Below are 19308 nucleotides of genomic sequence, written 5' to 3'. Positions count from 1 at the left end.
TAGGAGTGACAGGGGAGGCACCAGGGGCTCAGACTGAGTGTGGGGTGGGGCGTCACGGGAGGTTGGTTGTGGTGGGGAAGGCCAGTGGGGTGCTAGAGAACACTTTACATGTGGCAGGACTTCAGCTGAATGAAAACAGCCCTAGCCCAGGGGCCGACTCTGAGCACGTGTGATGCTGTGCATGGGGAAGCATGGGCAGGGCCTAGGGAGGAGGATCCAGCGTCTGTATGTGAGTGAGAGTGAAGGAACCAAGGACAAGGCCCACAGGTGTCTTCCCCAAAGCACTTTAATGCACACACCAACCCACAGTCCCTGCCTGCTGCCTGGGCCAGAGAGGCCAGCCCCACCTGGAAGCTCCCATGGCTTCCACAGCCTGGTGTGCCTAGGAGGGCTGAGCCCACACACATTCTCATCAGTACGTGAGGGGCGTGAGGATGAAGAGGCGGTCTTCTTCTTTGCGGATCCAGCGCATCAGTTTATGGATGGCACTGACGGCCGACGCCTTGGTCCCCAGGGGGCTGTAGCACATGTAGAGCTCAAAGGCGCCTGTCACCTGGAGGAAGGGGGCACAGGGTGGTCATCCAGATTAGACAACCCTCGTGGCTCTCGCCCAGGACCCCGATGAAGCCCAGCCCATCCCAGGACTGCCTTACCCAAGCCAGGAGGTTCTCGTTAGGGCCCGTGTAGTAGATAGTCTTGAGTGGGCGGGAGGCATTGTGGGCGCGGCTGTGCAGGTACTGGTAGAGGCCCAGCAGCCGCTCCTGCTCCTCTTCACTGGTGTACGGGGCCTCGATCTCAGGGCTGGAGATGGGGGAGTAGGTTCGCAAAGGAATGACTTCCACTGGCTTCTCTGGAGATCCAGAAACACCTATTCCTAGCCAGGGAGACTCCACCATGTGTCCTACCCTCCAAATGTCCCCCCCACCCCAGGACAAGGCATTGTCTCCTCACCACTGAAGACTCCCCAGGACAAAGCTGGGCCCACCCAGACTGAAGCCCTGTTCTCCCCTCTCCCCCAAGTTCATGGCATCTTTGGTGACCCTCCCTTGGAGAAGCCAATCTGGGTTTAGGTGTCCTAGACAGAGTGACAGGTCTGAGATGGAGGAAAAGTGAGCCAGGAAACCTCTGGACCAAAAAGGGGTAAAAGGAGGATAGAAGATGCCTCATCTGGCCCCAGCCCCTCTGCTGGAGGAGTAAGTGGAGGAGTTTTGCATCCTGGGCTGGACCAAACTGACCAAACAGAGGAGACCTCTGTTCCAGCTTCCTTCCCTGGGTGTATTGGGTATTTCAAGGCCTTATGGGAAATGACTGAAGTAGAGAGGTGTATGCTGATGGGGAGTAGGGTGATAGGGGGTTTGGGTCCCTGGTATCAGAGTCAAACAGACACAGCAGGTCGGTCCATTCCCAGAGGGGTCGTCAGCTTCAAGACTGCATCAGAGCTCAGGCCCAACCGGCCGCCCCGCTCCCACGCCCTTGTCTCCCTCAAGCAGTGTCCCCAAGGCCCTCCCTCACCTGGTGAAGAGTCCCGAGCTCTTTGACTTATAGAGGAAGTGGCGCAGGTCAGGGATGCCCACTTGGGCAACACTGTAGTAAGGTGTGCGCAGTGCCTCCCGCAGCGCCAGGTGCGCTCCGCGCTTCCGCAGGCGCTCCTGAAAGCGGCGGCGGCAGTCAGACACTGCAAAGAAGTCCTCACGGTCGGTGGAGACGAGCAGCAGGCAGAGATCCGTGTCAGGCTCCAGGTAAGAGATGTGTGCGTGGAAGAAGCCGGCTGCGTTGAATTTGGGCAGGCACACGGGCGTCCAGGCCTCGCCCTCGCGGAAGGACGAGGAGGAACTTATGAGGTTGAAGAGCAGGTGCAGGTCGATGGGGTGCAGGAATTGGTCCTTGCGGCGCACAAGCGCCACGAGCTGGTTGCGCGCCAGCAGAATGGAGAAGACGAGGCTGCGGGAGCGCGCCTGCTGCAGGCTGGCGCTCACGACGTCGCGCACGGCCGCCGCCAGGGGCAGGCAGCGCGCCGCCCCCATCAGGAAACTGGGGTCTCGCGCCATGAGCTGCAGCAGGTTGTCCGTGATGCGCTCAGAGCCCGAGAGCAGGCGCCGCAGGTCATAGTTCTGCTTCTGCTGGAAGATGTGGCTCAGCTGCGCGCCCGTAAGAAGGCTCAGGATCTGGTAGTAGATGTAGAGCAACTCTTGCGCCAGTTCCTGTGCCGACTGCCGCGTGCGGGCCACCGCCACCAGCACCAGTGGGCTCCGGCGCACGAATACTACCTTGTAGCCATCTGATGGGGCGGATGGATAGGGGTGGTGTCAGCTTCAGCCCTTCTCCGGAAAGCCCTCCCTGATTGGCCTGCCCTAGCACCCTCAGAGCCCCGCTTTTCCCACGCAGCCTTCCACAATCTCTCCACCTCCCCTCAGAACTGTGCACACAGAGGGGGCTTCAGGATGAAAGAAAAACAGATGCCCATGGGCCCCCTTTCCCCCCCCCCGCCCCTTTCCCCTTTCCTGCCACTTGTTTCACAGACTGGGACCAGCTAAAACGCAGGAAGCACTTCAGAAAGACACATTCTTGGGCTAAGTGGCAAAAGCTGGGTGGGGCTCAAGATCTGGGATTTTTTGGGCCACCTCCCCCAGCTTCTCACCTTCTCCAAGGGCAAAGCCCACATGCGAGCCACCTTTGGCCCTCACAACAGCCCTATGAAGGAGTCAATGTTGTTTTCCCGTGTTCAAATGAGGACCTGGGGCTCGGTGAGGCGGAGGGACTACCCTTGGTCACAAAGCACATCCCAGCCCTCTAGTCCCTGGGAGTCCGAAACCTGGTATGGTCTCTCCTGGCCAGGGAGACCTCCCGGCACCCACCTCCTGGTGGCTCACCTGCATGGATGGAACGGATGGCATTCTTGTCAGCCTCCAGAAAGGACACCAGGGCCACCATGACACCCATGGTGCTGGAAAGTGCCTCCTCTGACCCATAGCGGGAGTACACAGGCTTCCCCGCCTCGCTCAGCACGAAGACATGCTTCTGGTGCAGGCGCCATGCCTCAGCAGTCTCCTCCTCATCCCCTTCACCAGTGCCCTCCCTTGAGGGCTCTGTGGCTGGTCGCCCTGCTGCCCCTGGGGACTCCGGCCAGTCCTCAGAGCTTCCTGGAAGCATCTCCTCCTGCAGGTCTCGGGCGACACCCGTCAGCTGGGTACTCAGCTCACTGAAGTCCTGGCTGATCTGGCGCATGTCTGTAGGCAGAGGTGGGGGACCGCCAGCACCCTCCTTGGGGCTCTCCCCAGAAGCCACCCCATTCTCTGATTCAGTCAGGTCCTCGTAGGAACGGGCATGGACGAACATGGCACCCTCCTGTCCGGCACCTGCCAGCCAAAAGCACTGGTGTTTAGAGCGGTAGCTTCTGGCAGACCACCTCACCAGCAAGGTGCCCAATACAGTACTCTGCTTGTCCTGATGAGGCAAGCCACTGTTCCCTCTGGCTACAAGTCATGCGTTGCTGTGACTTACAGCCCACCAGCCTCCTCCCCTCACCCTGGGAATAAGACCCCAACCCCTCGAGGCTGCGGTGGTAGCCAGTATCTGCCTGCCCCTCTTACTCTCATCTCACAGCGCTTCGTGCATCTGCTCTTTGGATATCCCCCGCCTACCTCAGGGCCTCTGCATCTCCTGTTCCCTCTGCCTGGAAGGCACTCCCACCTCCTTGCATGCCAGCTCCCTGTCACACTTCAGCTCACAGCAAAGATGTTAGTTGTCCCTGTCATCTGACCCCCAAACCCAGGCACTCTATCATATCCCCTCCTTAACTTCTCTTGGGGCACTTATCAGTTATTGCCCTTCTCCCCTACTGCAGTGGGGTTCCCCCTCATGGGCAGGAACCTGGTTTTTCACTGCTGTGTGCCCAGCACCTCGCCCTGTGCCTGGAATACCTCCTGTGCTCAGCAAATCTCTCTCCCTGGGAGAAGGCTCCCTGACCCTGCGCAGGGACCCATGGTTCCTAACCCCCTCCACTGGAATGCTCTCACTAGCCTGTGGCTCCCCCAAGGCAGGGACCATGTCAGTTTTCCTTTACTGATTTTTTTTTGGACAGAAGAGTTCAAGAGATATGTTTTGGGTCTCTATTATGAGTTCAGCACTGTACCAGGCGTTGGGGATACAACAGCTCTGTGCTCAAAGAGCTCACAATCTTGTGGACAAGAGAGATGGGCAATATATACAGACACAAATAAGACTACAAAATAACTAGTGCTCTGTGCAGAGCATGGTCAGAGCAGGCCTCTCTTGTGACGAGGTGACATTTAAGTTGAGAGCTGAGGGAGAGAGAAGGAGACAGGGAGGTACCTGTGGACACAGGAAATAGGAGGAGAGCCCACACTGGTGGCAAGACAGCACAGGGCAAGTGGCACAACATGAAGTGGAGAGGAAGGCCAGATGCACACTGAGCCTGGATCCCTGCAGTATCCCCAGCACATGACAAATAGCTAACAAGTGAGTGAACACATGCATGAATGAGTGACAGTGAAAGAGTGGTTGGGAATCCCGATTGCCCTGGAGGCTGCTCTAGCTGTAAGCTAGCTGGGGCTGCGCACCCTGCCCGTACCTGGCTCCATTCCCTGGGCCAGTCCTGGTGTGGGGCTCTCAGCTCTCTCCACACTCTGCCCATCAGAAGGAGCCAACGTGCCATCAGGGCCTTCGTTGCTTCTCTTCCTCTGCATGTCAGCAGCCATCCCTTGGGCTCTCCTGTGGGGCAAACAAAGGCATAATTGAGGGTAAGGGGGAAGGTGCTAGTGGCAGGAGTCACTGGCATAATTAAGAGTGGTTAAGTACAGGAAAGTATCCCTCACCAGGACCCAGCTAACTCAAACCTCTGGGCAATGGGTTCTGAATATTCCCTTCTAAAGAAGCGTGCTGTTCTCTTTCTGATTATAAAAGAATGCATGGGGGACTTGCCTGGTGGTCCAGTGGTTAAGACTCTGTGCTCCCAATACAGGGGGCCCGGTTCGATCCCTGGTCAGGAAACTAGATCCCGCATGCCAAAACTAAGAGCAGCATGCTGCAACTAAAGATCCCTTATGCCACAACTAAAGATCCTGCATGCTGCAATGAAGATCCTGCCTGATGCAACTAAGACCCGGTGCAGCCAAAATAAATAAATAAATATACTTTTTTTTTTTTTTGGCTGTGTTGGGTCTTCGTTGCTGCTTGCGGGCTTTCTCTAGTTGCGGTGAGTGGGGGCTAAGCTTCGTTGTGGTGCGCGGGCTTCTCATTGCGGTGGCTTCTCATTGCAGAGCACGGGCTCCAGAGCGCAGGCTCAGTAGTTGTGGCACACGGGCTTAGTTGCTCTGCGACCTTCAGGATCTCCCTGGACCAGGGATCAAACCCGTGTCCCCTGCATTGGCAGGTGGATTCTTAACCACTGCGCCACCAGGGAAGTCCCTGTGTCGGGTCCTAGCTGCGGCACTCAAGCTTCTCTCTAGTTGTGGTGTGCAGGGTTTTTTTCTCTCTCTAGTTGTGGCACGTGGGCTTAGTTGCCCCGCAGCATGTGGGATCTTAGTTCCCTGACCAGGGATCGAACCCGCATCCCCTGCATTGGAAGGCATATTCTTTACCCCTGGAAGTTCCAGGGAAGTCCCAGTCCCTATGTGGATTTTTATGTAATCCTGATCACTCTTCTCTGAGGCAGGCACTCTTGTCAGACAAGCTTTATATATGAAGAAACTGAAGCTGAGAGAGTGTAAGTACATTGCCCAATGTCACAACAGGAAAGAAGCACTAGAGCTGGGAATTGAAACCATTCTGTATCCTGATATCTTCCACTGTACGTCCTACCATGAACATTTCTCCATTCAAAACTGAGTTGACAAATAAGTTCTTTTTGATATTTAGACATTTACTATGAACGAAGTGAGTCAGAGTAAACAGGCCTAAGCCTTGCTTTTCTCCTTGCATTCTGTACCTTTTGAATTTGGCACCAGGGCTCGCTTTTCCAGTTAAAAACAACTATGGACATGTCAGTTCTCAGTGCCCATTTGATGGACACTAAGGACAAACGCAGCCTGATCTCCCAGTCCTTCCGCAGCCTCAGGGCCAGGTGGAGGTGGCCAAGAGTGGATGTCAGGGATAACGAAGTTGGGTGGCTCTCTTGGGATCAGCCTCTAAGGTCCCTTAATGACAGGATGAATGAAGGTCTTCATTTGGCAGGCAACAAACAATCCATAGGAGAGGGGTTCCATCTGAGGCACTAACCCTTTAGGGAAGAGAAATTTGGCTGGATGGGCTAGAAGGGCAGTGAAGACTAGTCAGAGACTCATGAGGAAGGCACTGCAGGCAGGCCAGGGGCCTCGTGGGGACTGGTGTTAGTGTGAGCAAAGCAGACTCTGTCCCTGCCCTCCTGGAGCAGAGTCCACAGGGAATAACTGAGGCTTGTCCCTTACTAGCTCTGTAGCCTTGGGCAAATGACTCCACCCTGAGCCTGGCATGAAGTAGGTGCTCAAAAACGTTCATGAGAAGAGTGATTTCAAACAGTGTCACCAGCACTAGCATTTGTGTGGGCCCCGCTTACCTGTGTCTAAGAACTCTCTCTGACCACAAGTTCCTAGGAGGCAGCTCCTGCAAGTGCACCCAAAGAACTGATTTTCAAGCTCTTCTGTCATCTTTGTTGTAAGCTGTGGAATTCTTTCTTCAAATTAATCTTGTAAAGCAGTTCAATGTGCAAAACAGACAGACAGGGAGGCAGGGCCAGAGACTGGCCTGATGGCCACGCCCCCACTGGGCCCGGAGCACCACAGGGTTAAGTGGGGGTTGGGTACCACTGGTCAACAGCATCACCCCACACAGAGTGCACTTTGAATAATCTTCAAAGGAAGATTATTTGGGAGAACATCTACCTTTTGGGATTTTCTAGGCCACCAATCCTGTCCATCAGGACAATCAAGAGTGATGGTTCCCAGCGAGGGTCAGAGCCCAGAAGACCAAGGTGTGGTCCACCTTTTCTGATGAAGAGTAATTAAGAAGCTGCATGCCCTCAACAGGAACCTGGGGAGGCATCCAGAAAGGTCTCCTCTGAGACTGAGACCAAGAGGAGCAATCCAAAACAGGCCAAAACAGCCACCACAACACCACGGAGCCCAGGGCAGTGGGTGCTAAGGAAACTAGGGCATGTCCAGATCTTGAGCAAGAAGACACAGGCCACACGAGAACCTTGGAGACCATTATTTTACAAGCTAACCTAAAAGCCCAGGTGGGGTCTGCATTGCTATGTAAAGAGAGAGTGACCCCAGAGAGATGAGTCTGTCCATATACAGGCGGAGGGCAAGCTGCTACTGCCAGTCCCGGGGTTGTGGCCAGGGCTTCTGGACCTGGCTCCTTGGATGGAGGCCTGGATTGGTATGTGCTTTTTTCTGAGGAGAGGGTCCAGAACAATTACTTTAAATGGGAATGCCCTACATTTCTATGTGTACTCACTTTCCCACTCCCCTAGTGGATAGCTTCACATCTTCTCTCTTCTCAAGCTTCCATCATTTTCTCCAGTGCTCACCCTCAGCACTATCAGTGATAACCTTACCTTCTATTTCACTGAGGACACGGAAGTCAGCAAAAGAGAACTTCCAAGATTCCCACTACCACCTCACCTCACCTGTCAGACTCTGCCTTCCTCCTTCTTACTAAAGATGAGCTGTCTCGGCTCCACTAATGCCTCCACTCCAGCCCCTCTCACCCATCCAAGCATATGGCTTCAGCAGCTGTCCCTCTCTCTCTCGGATCATCAGTGTCCCCTTCTCCCCTATCCATCACTAATATACTGATGTTTCTTCCATTTTCAAAACACCTTCCCTTAGATGTGTTTATTCTGTTATAATTCATTGAGCTGTACTTATGATTTGTGAACTTTATGTTTGTTTTATTTCAATTAAAACCTTAAAACAAACCTCCCCTTAACTCTACATTCCCCTCTAGGTACCAACCTTTTTTTTTTTTTTTTTTGCTGTCCTTTATAAAACAAACAAACAAACCTCAAAACAGTAAACAGTACTTGGAGTTTAATTAGTCACGTAAGCTAGGCTATGCTGTGTAACAAATGAGTGCCAAAATGGTAGAGGCTTTACACATAAAGGCTTTTTTTGTTTGTTTTGGCCATATCACATGGCTTGTGGGATTGAACTTGGGCCGCAGGCAATGGAAGTGCAGAGTCCTAACCACTGGACTGCCAGGGAATTCCCTAAAGGCTTTTTTTTTTTTTTATTGCAAGCATTTTTTTATTGAGAAATAATCTATGTATAACATTATATTAGTTTCAGGTCTACAACATAATGATTCAGTATTTGTATATATTGCAAAATGGTCACCACCATGTCTCGTTAACATCCATCACCACACATAGTTACAAAATTTTTTTCTTGTGATGATAACTTTTAATACCTACTCTCATAGCAACTTTCAAATATACAAGCATTATTAATTATAGTCACCATGCTGTACATTACATCCTCAGGATTTATTTATTTTATAACTGGAAGTTTGTACCTTTTGACCACCTTCACAGATTTTGCAAGCATTTTAAATAATCTCTAAAGGATAATATGTATTAATATATTTACAAGTTCCTAATTTGACAGGCTGACTCCATTATATACAGCAGGGGTCCCCAACTCCCAGGCTGCGGACCTCTATCTGGGACGTGGGCTGTTAGGAAGTGGACCGCACAGCAGGAGGTGAGCAGCGGGAGAGCGAAGCTTCATCTGCCGCCCCGCATTGCTCCCCGTCACTCGCACTACCGCCTGAACCAAAAAATATGGAAAGCTTCAGGAATTTGCGTGTCATCCTTGCACAGGGGCCACACTAATCTTCTCTGTATCGTTCCAATTTTAGTATATGTGCCGCCGAAGCAAGCACTAAAGGCTTATTTTTTGCTCACGTACTGTGGGTTTAGTAGCAATTCAGAGCAGCTCCCTTCCGGGCAGTGATTCAAGAATCCAGGCTACTAGCATCTTATAGCTCTGTCATCACCTGGCAATGGAAGACAGGGCTGGAGGGTCATGTACCAACTCTTAAATACTTCAAAGTCCAGATTGGCCAGAACTAGTCATGTGGCCAGAGGGACTGGGAAATGTGGAGCGCTCAGGTGTCTCTCCACTTTTCCCATTCACATTTGAATCCATTCCAACTATTACTCCAGTAACACTGCTCCCTCAAGGTCTCCAGATGACCTCCAGGATCATCTCACTTCACTCAGCAGCCACAATGATTATATCCTCTCTCTCAAAACACTTTCTTCTCTTGGCTTCTGGCACATCACTCTCCTTTCATGGTTCTCCTACCTCATGGACAACACCTTCTAAGTCCTCTTTACAGTTCTTCTTACTGTTGAGGGGCCAAGATTTCAGGTCTTGGATCTCTTTTCTGTCTTCATTCGATCCCTTGGTGACCTTATTCAGTCTCATGGTTTTAAATTTCACTGATAAATTAATGATTCCAAATTTTATTCACAGCCCTAATCTCTCTTCTGACTTCCAGAGGCACACACATTTAACTGTTTACTTGATGTTTGCCCTTGGATATCTTATAGTATCTCAAAGTTATATCAAAACTGAGTTCCTGATCATCCCCTTAAAAAGTTGTTCCTCCGAGAGTTTTCTCCATCTCAGTGAAAGACAATTTGATACTTCCAGTTATTTAGCAAAAAATCTTGGAGGCATCCCTTATGCCTCTCTTCTTCCCGTACCTCATATACCAAACCACCAGCAAATCTTGTCAGCTTTACTTCAGAATACAGGTACACCCAGCAAAATGTCTCTCATTAACCTTTGCCACATAGAATGCCTCTTGGTTTTTAATACACAGCTGTGGTAGCCAGCCTTCAAAATGGTCCTCAGTGATCCTCAACTCCCAGCATTCAAGTCTATATACTCCCATCCCACACTGAGCAGAACTAATCTATGTCACCAACAGGATAATGTGAAAATGACAATGTGTGACTTCTGAGGCTAGGTCATAAAAGACATTGTGGCTTCTGCTTTGTTCTCTTGGATCACTCTCTCTAGGTGCAACCATCAGCCATCAGTTGTGAGGACACTCAAGCAGCCCTAAAGAGAGGAGCTCATGGTAAGAAACTGAAACCTGAGAACAGCCAGTACCAATGTGCTAGTCATGTGAGCGAGCAGTCTTGGAAGCAAATCATCTAGCCCCAGTCATGCCTTTGAATGACTGCAACCTCATGAGAGACACTGGGCCTGAACCATCCAGCTAAGATGCTCCCAAATTCCTGACCCTCAGGAACTGTATGAGATAATAAATATTTATTATTGTTTTGAGCTGTGAAGTTTTGGGATAACTTGTTACACAGCAATAGATAACTAATACAACAAACTTGTACTGATTGAGCTTATGTTTACATAGAAAAAAACTATTATCAACACTTGATCTATATTTTTTAATAAAGGAATGTACATTTAAAGCCTCAAATTACATTTCAAATAGAACTGATAGAAGATCATTGAGTGCCAACAAAAGGGGTTTACTTGCATCATGGCTATCTGCAGGTACTGAAAGAGGCCATGATACTGTATCAAAGCAACACTGTTTGATCAGGAGGAAATGTTTTAAGCATTTTGTATCCTAACATTATAATTTATTTGGCATATATTAGGTATGTATTTTCCTTGTGTTTTAGTGCCATTTTAGAAAATTGGGGATTTGGGGTTGATGAAGGAAGCATTATACTTTTTCCCGTTTGAAATAATGGGGAAACACATAAATCAACTATACTTCAATAAAATGTTAAAAAAAATAAAAAGTTAAATGACAAAAAAAAGTGGGAGACAGATACTAAGTTAGTGATTCCAGACAGAATGTCCAACTTTCATGGAACAGATTACTGATGTTCCATGGGGAAATACCCATATTCAGAATCTGACCACTTCTCATCACCTCCACCACTACCACATTGGTCCCAGTCAACATTATCTCTCTAGCAGATTGTTGCAAGTCTTTTTTTTTTTTTAACATCTTTATTGGAGTATAATTGCTTTACAATGTTGTGTTAGTTTCTGCTGCGTAACAAAGTGAATCAGCTATACGTATACAAATATCCCCATATCCCCTCCCTCTTGCATCTCCCTCCCACCCTCCCTATCCCACCCCTCTAGGTGGTCACAAAGCAGCGAGCTGATCTCCCTGTGCCACGTGGCTGCTTCCCACTAGCTATCTATTTTACATTTGGTAGTGTATATATGTCAATGCCACTCTCTCACTTCATCCTAGCTTACCCTTCCCCCTCCCCGTGTCCTCAAGTCCATTCTCTACGTCTGTGTCTTTATTCCTGTCCTGCCCCTAGGTTCATCAGAACCATTTTTTTTTTTAGATTCCACATATATGTGTTAGCATATGGTATCTGTTTTTCTCTTTCTGACTTACTTCACTCTGTATGACAGACTCTAGGTCCATCCACCTCACTACAAATAACTCAATTTTGTTTCTTTTTATGACTGAGTAATATTCCATTGTATATATGTGCCACATCTTTATCCATTCATCTGTCGATGGACACTTAGGTCCTGGCTATTGTAAACAGTGCTGCAATGAACACTGTGGTACATGACTCTTTTTGAATTATGGTTTTCTCAGGGTATATGCCCAGTAGTGGGATTGCTGGGTCATATGGTAGTTCTTTCTATTTGTAGTTTTTTAAGGAACCTCCATACTGTTCTCCATAGTGGCTGTATCAATTTACATTCCCACCAACAGTACAAGAGGGTTCCCTTTTCTCCACACCCTCTCCAGCATTGCAACAGTCTTTTAACCAGTCTCCCCACTTCTGTCCTTGTCCCTGTAGTCTATCCTTCTCACGGCACTCAAAGAGATCTGCTTGAGACAGAAGTCAAGTCATGTAGTCCCTTTGCTCACTAGTCTGTAACGGTCACACCTCACCCAGTGAGAAAGCCAATATCCTCACAGTGGTGCACAAGAACCTCTCTGTCTACACGCGCTGCACCCCACCCCCCAAATTACTTCTTCAACCTCATCTCCTGTTCTTTCCCCTACTTGCTTTGCTTCAACCCAGCCACACTGACATTATGGCTTTCCTTGAGTATACTGTAAATGTAAATCCTGAGTATTCCTTCACTTCAGAACTTTGCTCTTGCTGAACTTTCTGCCTGGACCACATCTCCCTACTTTTCCCCCTGCCCCCCACCTCACCTATTCCACTACTTGGCCAAATATCTACATGACTCACTCTGTCACTTCCTTCAGGTTGCTGCTCAAGTGTTACCTTATCAGAGAGGCCTTCCTGGAATATCCTGGATTCTTATCTCCCTTGCCCTGCTTTATTTTTCTACATTGAAGGTAACCCTGTGAGCTGTCGCAAATTTCAGAATGTCAGCTCCATAAGCAGGAGGACTTTAATTAACATTTGTCAGATAAATAACTTTGGAAGGGAGACGATGAAAGATCCTCAGAGAACACCCAGCTCCAGTGTAGCCTTGGGAGACTCCTGCCTGTAGGGAAGACTTGTCCTTGGTAGCAGTTCAGTGTTCAGTAACAATGGCTCTGGAGTCAGAGGGACCTGTATTAACCTGGCTTGGTTTTATAAATCTCAGCTTTCTCACCTATGAAATGAGGATGATGACAGCACTGATTCATTAGGTTGTGGAAGGATTAAATGAGATAATCCATGTAATTTGGTTACCCTGGCACAGAGTAGGTACATATACACTCAGTTGTCTTTAGCGTACCATGATTATTCTTATTCAGACCATGTGTACCTGCACTTATACACAGATCCAGTAATCTCTGCCATGTAAATCAGTCCTTTGCGAGTCTGCTCATCCTGAGCCAGGCCCTTAGTGAACAGGACGTGCTTCTGACCTCATGAAGCCAGGTGGGCTCTGGCCTGAAATGACCCATTTGTGATGCTGGGACAAAGAGATTCCTTTGGGCCTAGGGCTGGGAGTTCCTCCAGGCTAACTGGCTATTCATCCTGAAGTTGCAGGACAGACCATTGGTTCCCTGCTGCTCCCAGCAGTCTCTCCCAAGCTGAACTCCTTTCTACCACATGCCCCTGCTCTGTGGCCTTGCGCCTCTGGCTCAAAGACCAAAACAAGGTCTACAGCAGCTTACCTCTGAGGGCCCACTACCCACTGATCCCAGTGGGATTTAGGTAACTGCGCCCAGCATGGCTGAGTACTACCCAACATGGTATCTGCATGTTGTGAGGGCAGGGCCAGCTGGCTGGGGCTAGTGGACATCTCCTTCCAAACAGTTCTCCAACCACCTGAAATCATGTAGTACCTCAATATCTCCAAGGCCAGTATCGGGGTCCAGCCAAAAGCCCTGGTGAAGCAAACAGTTCTCTGGACATTTACACTGGAAACTAGGCAGGGAGGGTGAATGACTCATAGCAAAACCCACCCCAAACCCCACTGAAGCCATAACCTGTGTGGCTGAAGCTCTTGGGTGGCTGGGCCTGAAGCAGTTAAGCAAGAGAGGTCTCTTGGAACCAGTCCCAGATACTCCCTTGGGGCCCCTTCTCAGGCAGCCTCTCTAGAAGCCTCCAGGGCTTGCTATTTTCCCTAGAAGTGCTCTGCTGTGCCTTTGAGCAATGTCACCAAACAAGTTAGCTCAATCAGCCCTTCTGGTATGCCTCCCTCCTCTAGGTGCCTGGCCTGGAGGCAGGAAGGGCCTTGCAAGAACCCCTCCCTACTGGGTCCCTACCACTCTTGCTCCCTCTTCCTGCTTAGATAGTGCCCTATCCTGCCTTGACCCTTTGGGGAGTGGGCTATCTGGGAGGATGGTGCCAGGATGCATGGATGTGTGGCAGTGGGTCCAAGTGAGGCTGTGCTGTAACTGCTTCAGCAGGATGCCTACTCCATGCTGAGAGTATAGCTTGGTACTTGTCACTGCTAGTGGTCACTCCCCTCTCTAACAAAGGCTGCTCACCCTCCCCAGCAAACTCGAGCCCAGAAAGTGTGGCTCAACAGGTGCAAGAGGCAGCTTGGTTATCTGAGCCAGGGCACCCTTGAAGGCAAAGTCCCAAGCCTCAAGACACTTTCAGGAGCTTCCTGCTCACCCCACAGTCAATCTCTGACAGTCTTTGAGAGCACTCTGCTGGGCCGAATGTGTGTGCGTTGGGGCTACAGGACTTTGCCCTTCCAGCCGAAGGAAGAGTTCCAGGCCTCGCCTTTTGTATTTCCCAGCTGGGAACCGGCGAAGCGGTCCCAGAGAGACCCAGTCCTTCTACCGCAATTGGCAGCGTAGACTGCAGGGGCCCCCAGTCTTCAAGCCCCTCCCTTCAAAGATGACAGCTCTCCAGTCTCTCGGCGCCCCCAAGCCACGTGGGTTGGTAGTCGGACTCACCTGTTTCTCGGGGAGGGGAAGGGGTCAGGAAGCACAGAGATTGCCGGTCACTGCCCTCTGCCGGACCCCCGGGAGGTCACGGGTGTCCGGCCGGGCCCGGACTGATGGTTCAGGTTCGCGGGACCATGGCCCCCTGCAGACACAGACATGGCCACAGCGCAGGCCACCGCTCCCTCCCACAGCCCCTTGCCCGGCTGCCGGCTCACGAAGACAGCACTCGCCAGCCTCTGGTGGCGGAGGCCCGGCTCCAGTCGCTGGGCCTGGCCCTGCCCGCCCTCGGTGTGCATTATGGGAAATGTAGTTCGCAGTGCACGGCCGCCGCGAGGTGGGGCGGGGCGCCAGGTCCCGGCAGAGACCTAGGCGGGGCCTGACCCGGGTCAGCGGTGGCATCATCCCGCACCGCCTTTTCCAGGGTCCCGGCCAAACTCAGGCACCTCCCCAAACCCAAAGCCTAGGGTGGACCGCAGGCCCAGACTCCCCAGCTCCTCCGCCCGAGCCAACAAGAGGTTTATTTAAAGCGAAAGAAAGAGACTATGGCATTGTTTCCTCCACTAATTGTGGAAGGACAGTGCAAGTTTGGGGTCTGGATAACTGTCATTAGTGGACCCGGCCACACTGACTGTAAAGGATGTAGGCACACCAGCTGCTGCTAAAGGAACACCCTTTTATTTTATATATATATATATATATATATTTTTTTTTTAATAAATTTATTTAGTTTTGGCTGCATTGGGTCTTCGTTGCTGTGTGCGGGCTTTCTCTAGTTGCGGTGAGTGGGCTTCTCATTGCAGTGGCTTCTCTTGTTGCGGAGCACAGGCTCTAGGCACACGGATTTCAGGAGTTGTGGCGCACAGGCTTAATTGCTCCACGGCATGTGGGATCTTCCTGGACCAGGGCTCAAACCTGTGTCCCCTGCATTGGCAGGTGGATTCTTAACCACTGTACCACCAGGGAAGTCCCAGAACATCCTTTTAGCCACGTTTTAATATATCAGTATGAATCTCTAGAATGGTAGTTCTCAACTCTGCACATAGAATGACCTGGGGAACTTTAAAAAAAGAGATGAATGCCTGGATACCACCCCTAGAAAAAAACAGGAAAACATAAAATCAACAATTTTACTTTTGGAGAGTAGTTTAATGAAATAAAATTAAGGATTAACAGCAATACTGCTCATATTTCTCTGAAGCAATTAAATCACTTAATAGCCTCATGGTTAATTCACCCAACAGTTCAGGGATGAAGGAAAAAGTATGAAGTCACTCCTTTGATTCTCTCTGCTGCTCCAAACACCCCAATGCTGTGTTCTGTCTCCATCTCAGTCCTACACTGGAACTGAGGGAGAGCTCTGCCCCTGGGCTTTTCTCATAGTCTCAGACAGCTGCCACTTGGAGCCTACCTCCACAACACTGGACTGTGACTGACATTGTGACAAAGCTGTGGCCTTTTACCAGAGATGGCTTTGCACAGGGCTTAGACCTTTGCACGTAGTTTAAGGGGAGCTTTCTCCTCCCTTTTATTGATAGTTAAGAACATGTGAGAAAATGCCCAATTCCTTAACTATCTTTTCCCCTGGGAAGGAGAGAGGTGGAGTCTCTCCTAGTCTCCCCAGGTCACTCAGTATTTTCTCTCCTTACTAGCTCAGGAGGACAGGCTCCCACCCTTAGAGTAAATATCATTTATATAGTTTTCCTCTCATTAATCCTGCCATATTACATTATGAGAGTTCAAGCCAAGAAGGTCTCATATTCTCTGGTTGATACAGAAATATCCTGGCTACATTCCATTAACCAGAAGCTGCAGCCCATAGAATTGATCCCCATAGAAGACAAATTTAAAGTTTTTTAACATACCTAACCAATCTCCTCAACAGTCTCCACGTGACCTCAGGGCTTATCTGAGTCCCACTCTTGCTTTCAAGCACATCACCTCTACCAGATAGCACCACTGTCATTTGGAAGTATTGCATCTCCTTAGCCAAGCAAGTGGCCATTTACCCCATGGGCTTCTGGCTAACTCTCGAGCCTAGGACACTCTCTCAGAGCAAACCGTTGTGGCTACTTACGAAACATTTTAAGGTTGTGATTTAAAACTCTGCTTAAATCAACCTATTGACCTATATTTGAATACTGGGACAACCCTTCCTAAAGGTCACTTTTTACTGATAGAATTACCAGGAAATAAATCTAGGTCTTTTGGAATAATAATACATGTCAATTCTGTGATGGCTCTGCTGCCCTGTATGACGCTGCTTCAAGCCTTGGGCTTTGCCACAAACAACAGGCTACTGTGCACCTCCAGGTCAGGGGCTCCTCAAAACCTCAGCTTTCTGTTTTGTCTAGGCCCATGATTTTCATGGACCCAGCATGTCATCTCCACAATAGCAGTGGTGAGGACTAGCTGGAACTGGAGCAAAGGTAATAAGACCTCTGTTCTTCCCCAGATGTCTTTTCTTTCATAGCTTGAGTGGACATTTCAGAACCTGAAGTGCTGTGAAAATGTAGCTGAAGTGAAAAGACCTGATTGTATCCTGAGGCTGGGATCTGTTGACAGCCCTGTTGCTATCTTGCTGGTGTGACTCAGGGCAAATTCTTTAATGACTCTTTCAGGATCTTCAGCAGTTTCTCCCTCCTACAAATACAAGATTATATAATATGAAGTATTCTGAGCTAATAATAAGAATAGTCAGGCTTCCCTGGTGGCGCAGGGGTTAAGAATCCGCCTGCCAATGCAGGGGACACGGGTTCGAGCCCGGTCCGGGAAGATCCCACATGCCGCGGAGCAACTAAGCCCGTGCACCACAACTACTGAGCCTGAGCTCTAGAGCCTGCAAGCCACAACTACTGAGCCCACGTGCCACAACTACTGAAGCCTGTGCGCCTAGAGCCCGTGCTCCACAACGAGAAGCCACGACAATGAGAAGCCCACGTGCCCCAATGAAGAGTAGCCCCTGCTCACCGCAACTAGAGAAAGCCCGCGCACAGCAACGAAGACCCAGCGCAGCCAAAAATAAATAAATAAAATAAATTAATTAATTAAAAAAAAAGAATAGTCAGTTCTTCCCTGGAAATTTTGAAGAGGTTTTCCTTCCTGTCTTTATTACTTTGCAGTTCCTGGTAAGGCAGATGCTTTTCCTGCTCTGCTGGAAAATTTCCTCTGTGGCCCTTGTAGTATCTGTATCTCTCCTGGTTCCTGTCTCTCATTTTAACATTTGATCAAGTCCCTACTTTTGATGCTGAAGAGTCATGGCCCCAAGTGTGACCAAGGCCACAAAGAACAACAGGCAGCACAACAGTCTTCCTCTTTGCTGGGTTCTCCCGTGTGAGAATTTAGGGGCTGAAAGTGAGTCAAGCTACCTCTGCAACTGAACGTTGTGCTCCCCATTCCGGGTGAGGGTGCTGTTCTGGGTCAGCTATTCTAAATACTCATATTCCTGGTCTTAGGCAATATAAACAAACTTACAAGTACTATGGGCCAATGTAAGTTAAAAAAAATTCTAGATGCTTCCTCTGAAAACTCAATAATCACCATAAGGAAAAGGGGAAAGTAGGCAGGAGCATGAGCCTTGGAGTAGGACTGACCTGGGTTGGAATCCCCCCACCCTCTACTCTCCAGCTTCAGCAAGTTCATCTTTCTGGGCTTTGGTTCCATAACTACAAAAGGGGATATCATACAGTTATTGTGAAGATTAAATGAGATAATGAGTGTCAGCACAAGGCCAGGCAAAGAGTTGTGATAAAGGGTAGCAATTATTACTGCCCAAGGAGCTTGGGCATAAGGCAAAAATAATTAGTTCTTTCATATGTTTACCTCCTTAGAGGACAAAGTACTATCCGATAAGGGAAAGAACCACCAACAATGGCCCAGTTTGGGAAGCAAAGTCAAAGTACCCAGAGCTCTGTGTAGGTGTTCCTCCTCTTCCCTGAAACCTCAGTGCTGGTGTGCCCCAGGCCTCAGGGCTGGAACTCTGCTCTCTGGTCTATTCTCACTCCTTCATTCCCTAGGTCATCTCTTCCAGGCCCATGTCATTAAATAGCAGCACCAGCGATATGTTGATACCTCCCTGATTTGCATCTCTAACCCTGACCTTTACCTTGAACTCCAGATTCATGTAGCCAACTGCCAACTCCACATCTTGTCTACTAGGCATCAAAAACAACCTACCCAAAACTGAGCTCCTGCTCTTTCTACCAGAATTGCTCCTCTGACATTCTTCCCTCTTTCCCCTCATCCCAGTCCATGTTTCCTGTTTCCACTGTGGCCACATAGGTACAAGTATTATCCTTCTGTGGTTTTATTACTGCAACAGTCTCTTAATCAGCTGGCCTGCTTCTGCCCTTCCTACCTTCAGTCTATTCTCTACACAGCAGCCAGAGGGATCCCGGTTACATGGAAGCCATGATATTATTCTGTTTAGAGCCCTCCAACAGCTTTCCATCTCCCTCCTTACAGAAACCAAACTCATTTCAGCAGAGATTGTATATCTTGTTTAGTTTGTTGTCTGTCTTCAGTAACCACCCCCACTCCCATCTCCACCAAAGCAGCAAAGTTTTGCTTTTGTTCTTTAAAAATATTTATTTATTTATTTTGCTGTGCCGGGTCTTAGTTGTGGCACGCGGGATCTTTGTTGCGGCATGCGGGATCTTTTTAGTTGCGACACGCAAACTCTTAGTTGCGGCATGCATGTGGGGTCTAGTTCCCTGACCAGGGATCAAACCTGGGTCCCCTGCATTGGTAGGGCAGAGTCTTAGCCATTGGACCACCAGGTAAGTCCCCAGAGCAGCAAAGTTTTATCAGCTTTGTTCAGGTTCCTGTGGCCCCAGCACCTGATACAGTGCCTGGCACACAGCAAGAGCTTCATGCAGTTCTTGAATGACTTCCAGACAAGATGTCTGAAAAGTGGGAAGGTAACTTGAAAGACTACTTAACTCAACAATCTCTTTTCTCTACAGATAAGTCTTGCTT

General features: G+C 49.5%; 1 protein-coding gene across 2 annotated transcripts; it reads right to left on the bottom strand.

Moving 5' to 3' along the window:
* Window positions 1-268: 268 nt before the first annotated feature.
* Window positions 269-14608, bottom strand: MON1A (MON1 homolog A, secretory trafficking associated). 2 transcript variants are annotated; one of them, XM_081247252.1, is made up of 6 exons: window positions 14344-14608; window positions 4592-4731; window positions 2871-3356; window positions 1513-2278; window positions 654-801; window positions 269-553 (listed from the first exon to the last, which is right to left on the bottom strand). In XM_081247252.1, exons 2-6 carry the CDS (start codon window positions 4716-4718, stop codon window positions 413-415), a joined length of 1668 nt encoding a protein of 555 aa, XP_081103378.1. In that variant the 5' UTR covers window positions 4719-4731; window positions 14344-14608; the 3' UTR covers window positions 269-412. The 2 variants fall into 2 exon arrangements, with proteins under 2 accessions (XP_081103378.1, XP_081103379.1); XM_081247253.1 differs by lacking the exon at window positions 269-553 and having other exon boundaries at window positions 675-874.
* Window positions 14609-19308: the final 4700 nt, after the last annotated feature.

Source organism: Mesoplodon bidens (genome assembly GCF_964165515.1).
Source record: "Mesoplodon bidens genome assembly, chromosome: 10".
NCBI classification, from domain to species: Eukaryota; Metazoa; Chordata; class Mammalia; order Artiodactyla; family Ziphiidae; genus Mesoplodon; species Mesoplodon bidens.
This window is presented reverse-complemented; position numbering and strand designations above follow the sequence as displayed.

What these genes read in the sequence shown, in the direction of transcription:
- MON1A (XM_081247252.1), bottom strand. Translation starts at nt 4,718, where the DNA reads ATGGCTGCTGACATGCAGAGGAAGAGAAGCAACGAAGGCCCTGATGGC. An exon ending in CATCCGTTCCATCCATGCAG is followed by an intron (nt 2,279 to 2,870) that starts GTGAGCCACCAG and finishes CCGCCCCATCAG; the next exon opens with ATGGCTACAAGGTAGTATTC. An exon ending in AGCTCGGGACTCTTCACCAG is followed by an intron (nt 802 to 1,512) that starts GTGAGGGAGGGC and finishes CCCCATCTCCAG; the next exon opens with CCCTGAGATCGAGGCCCCGT.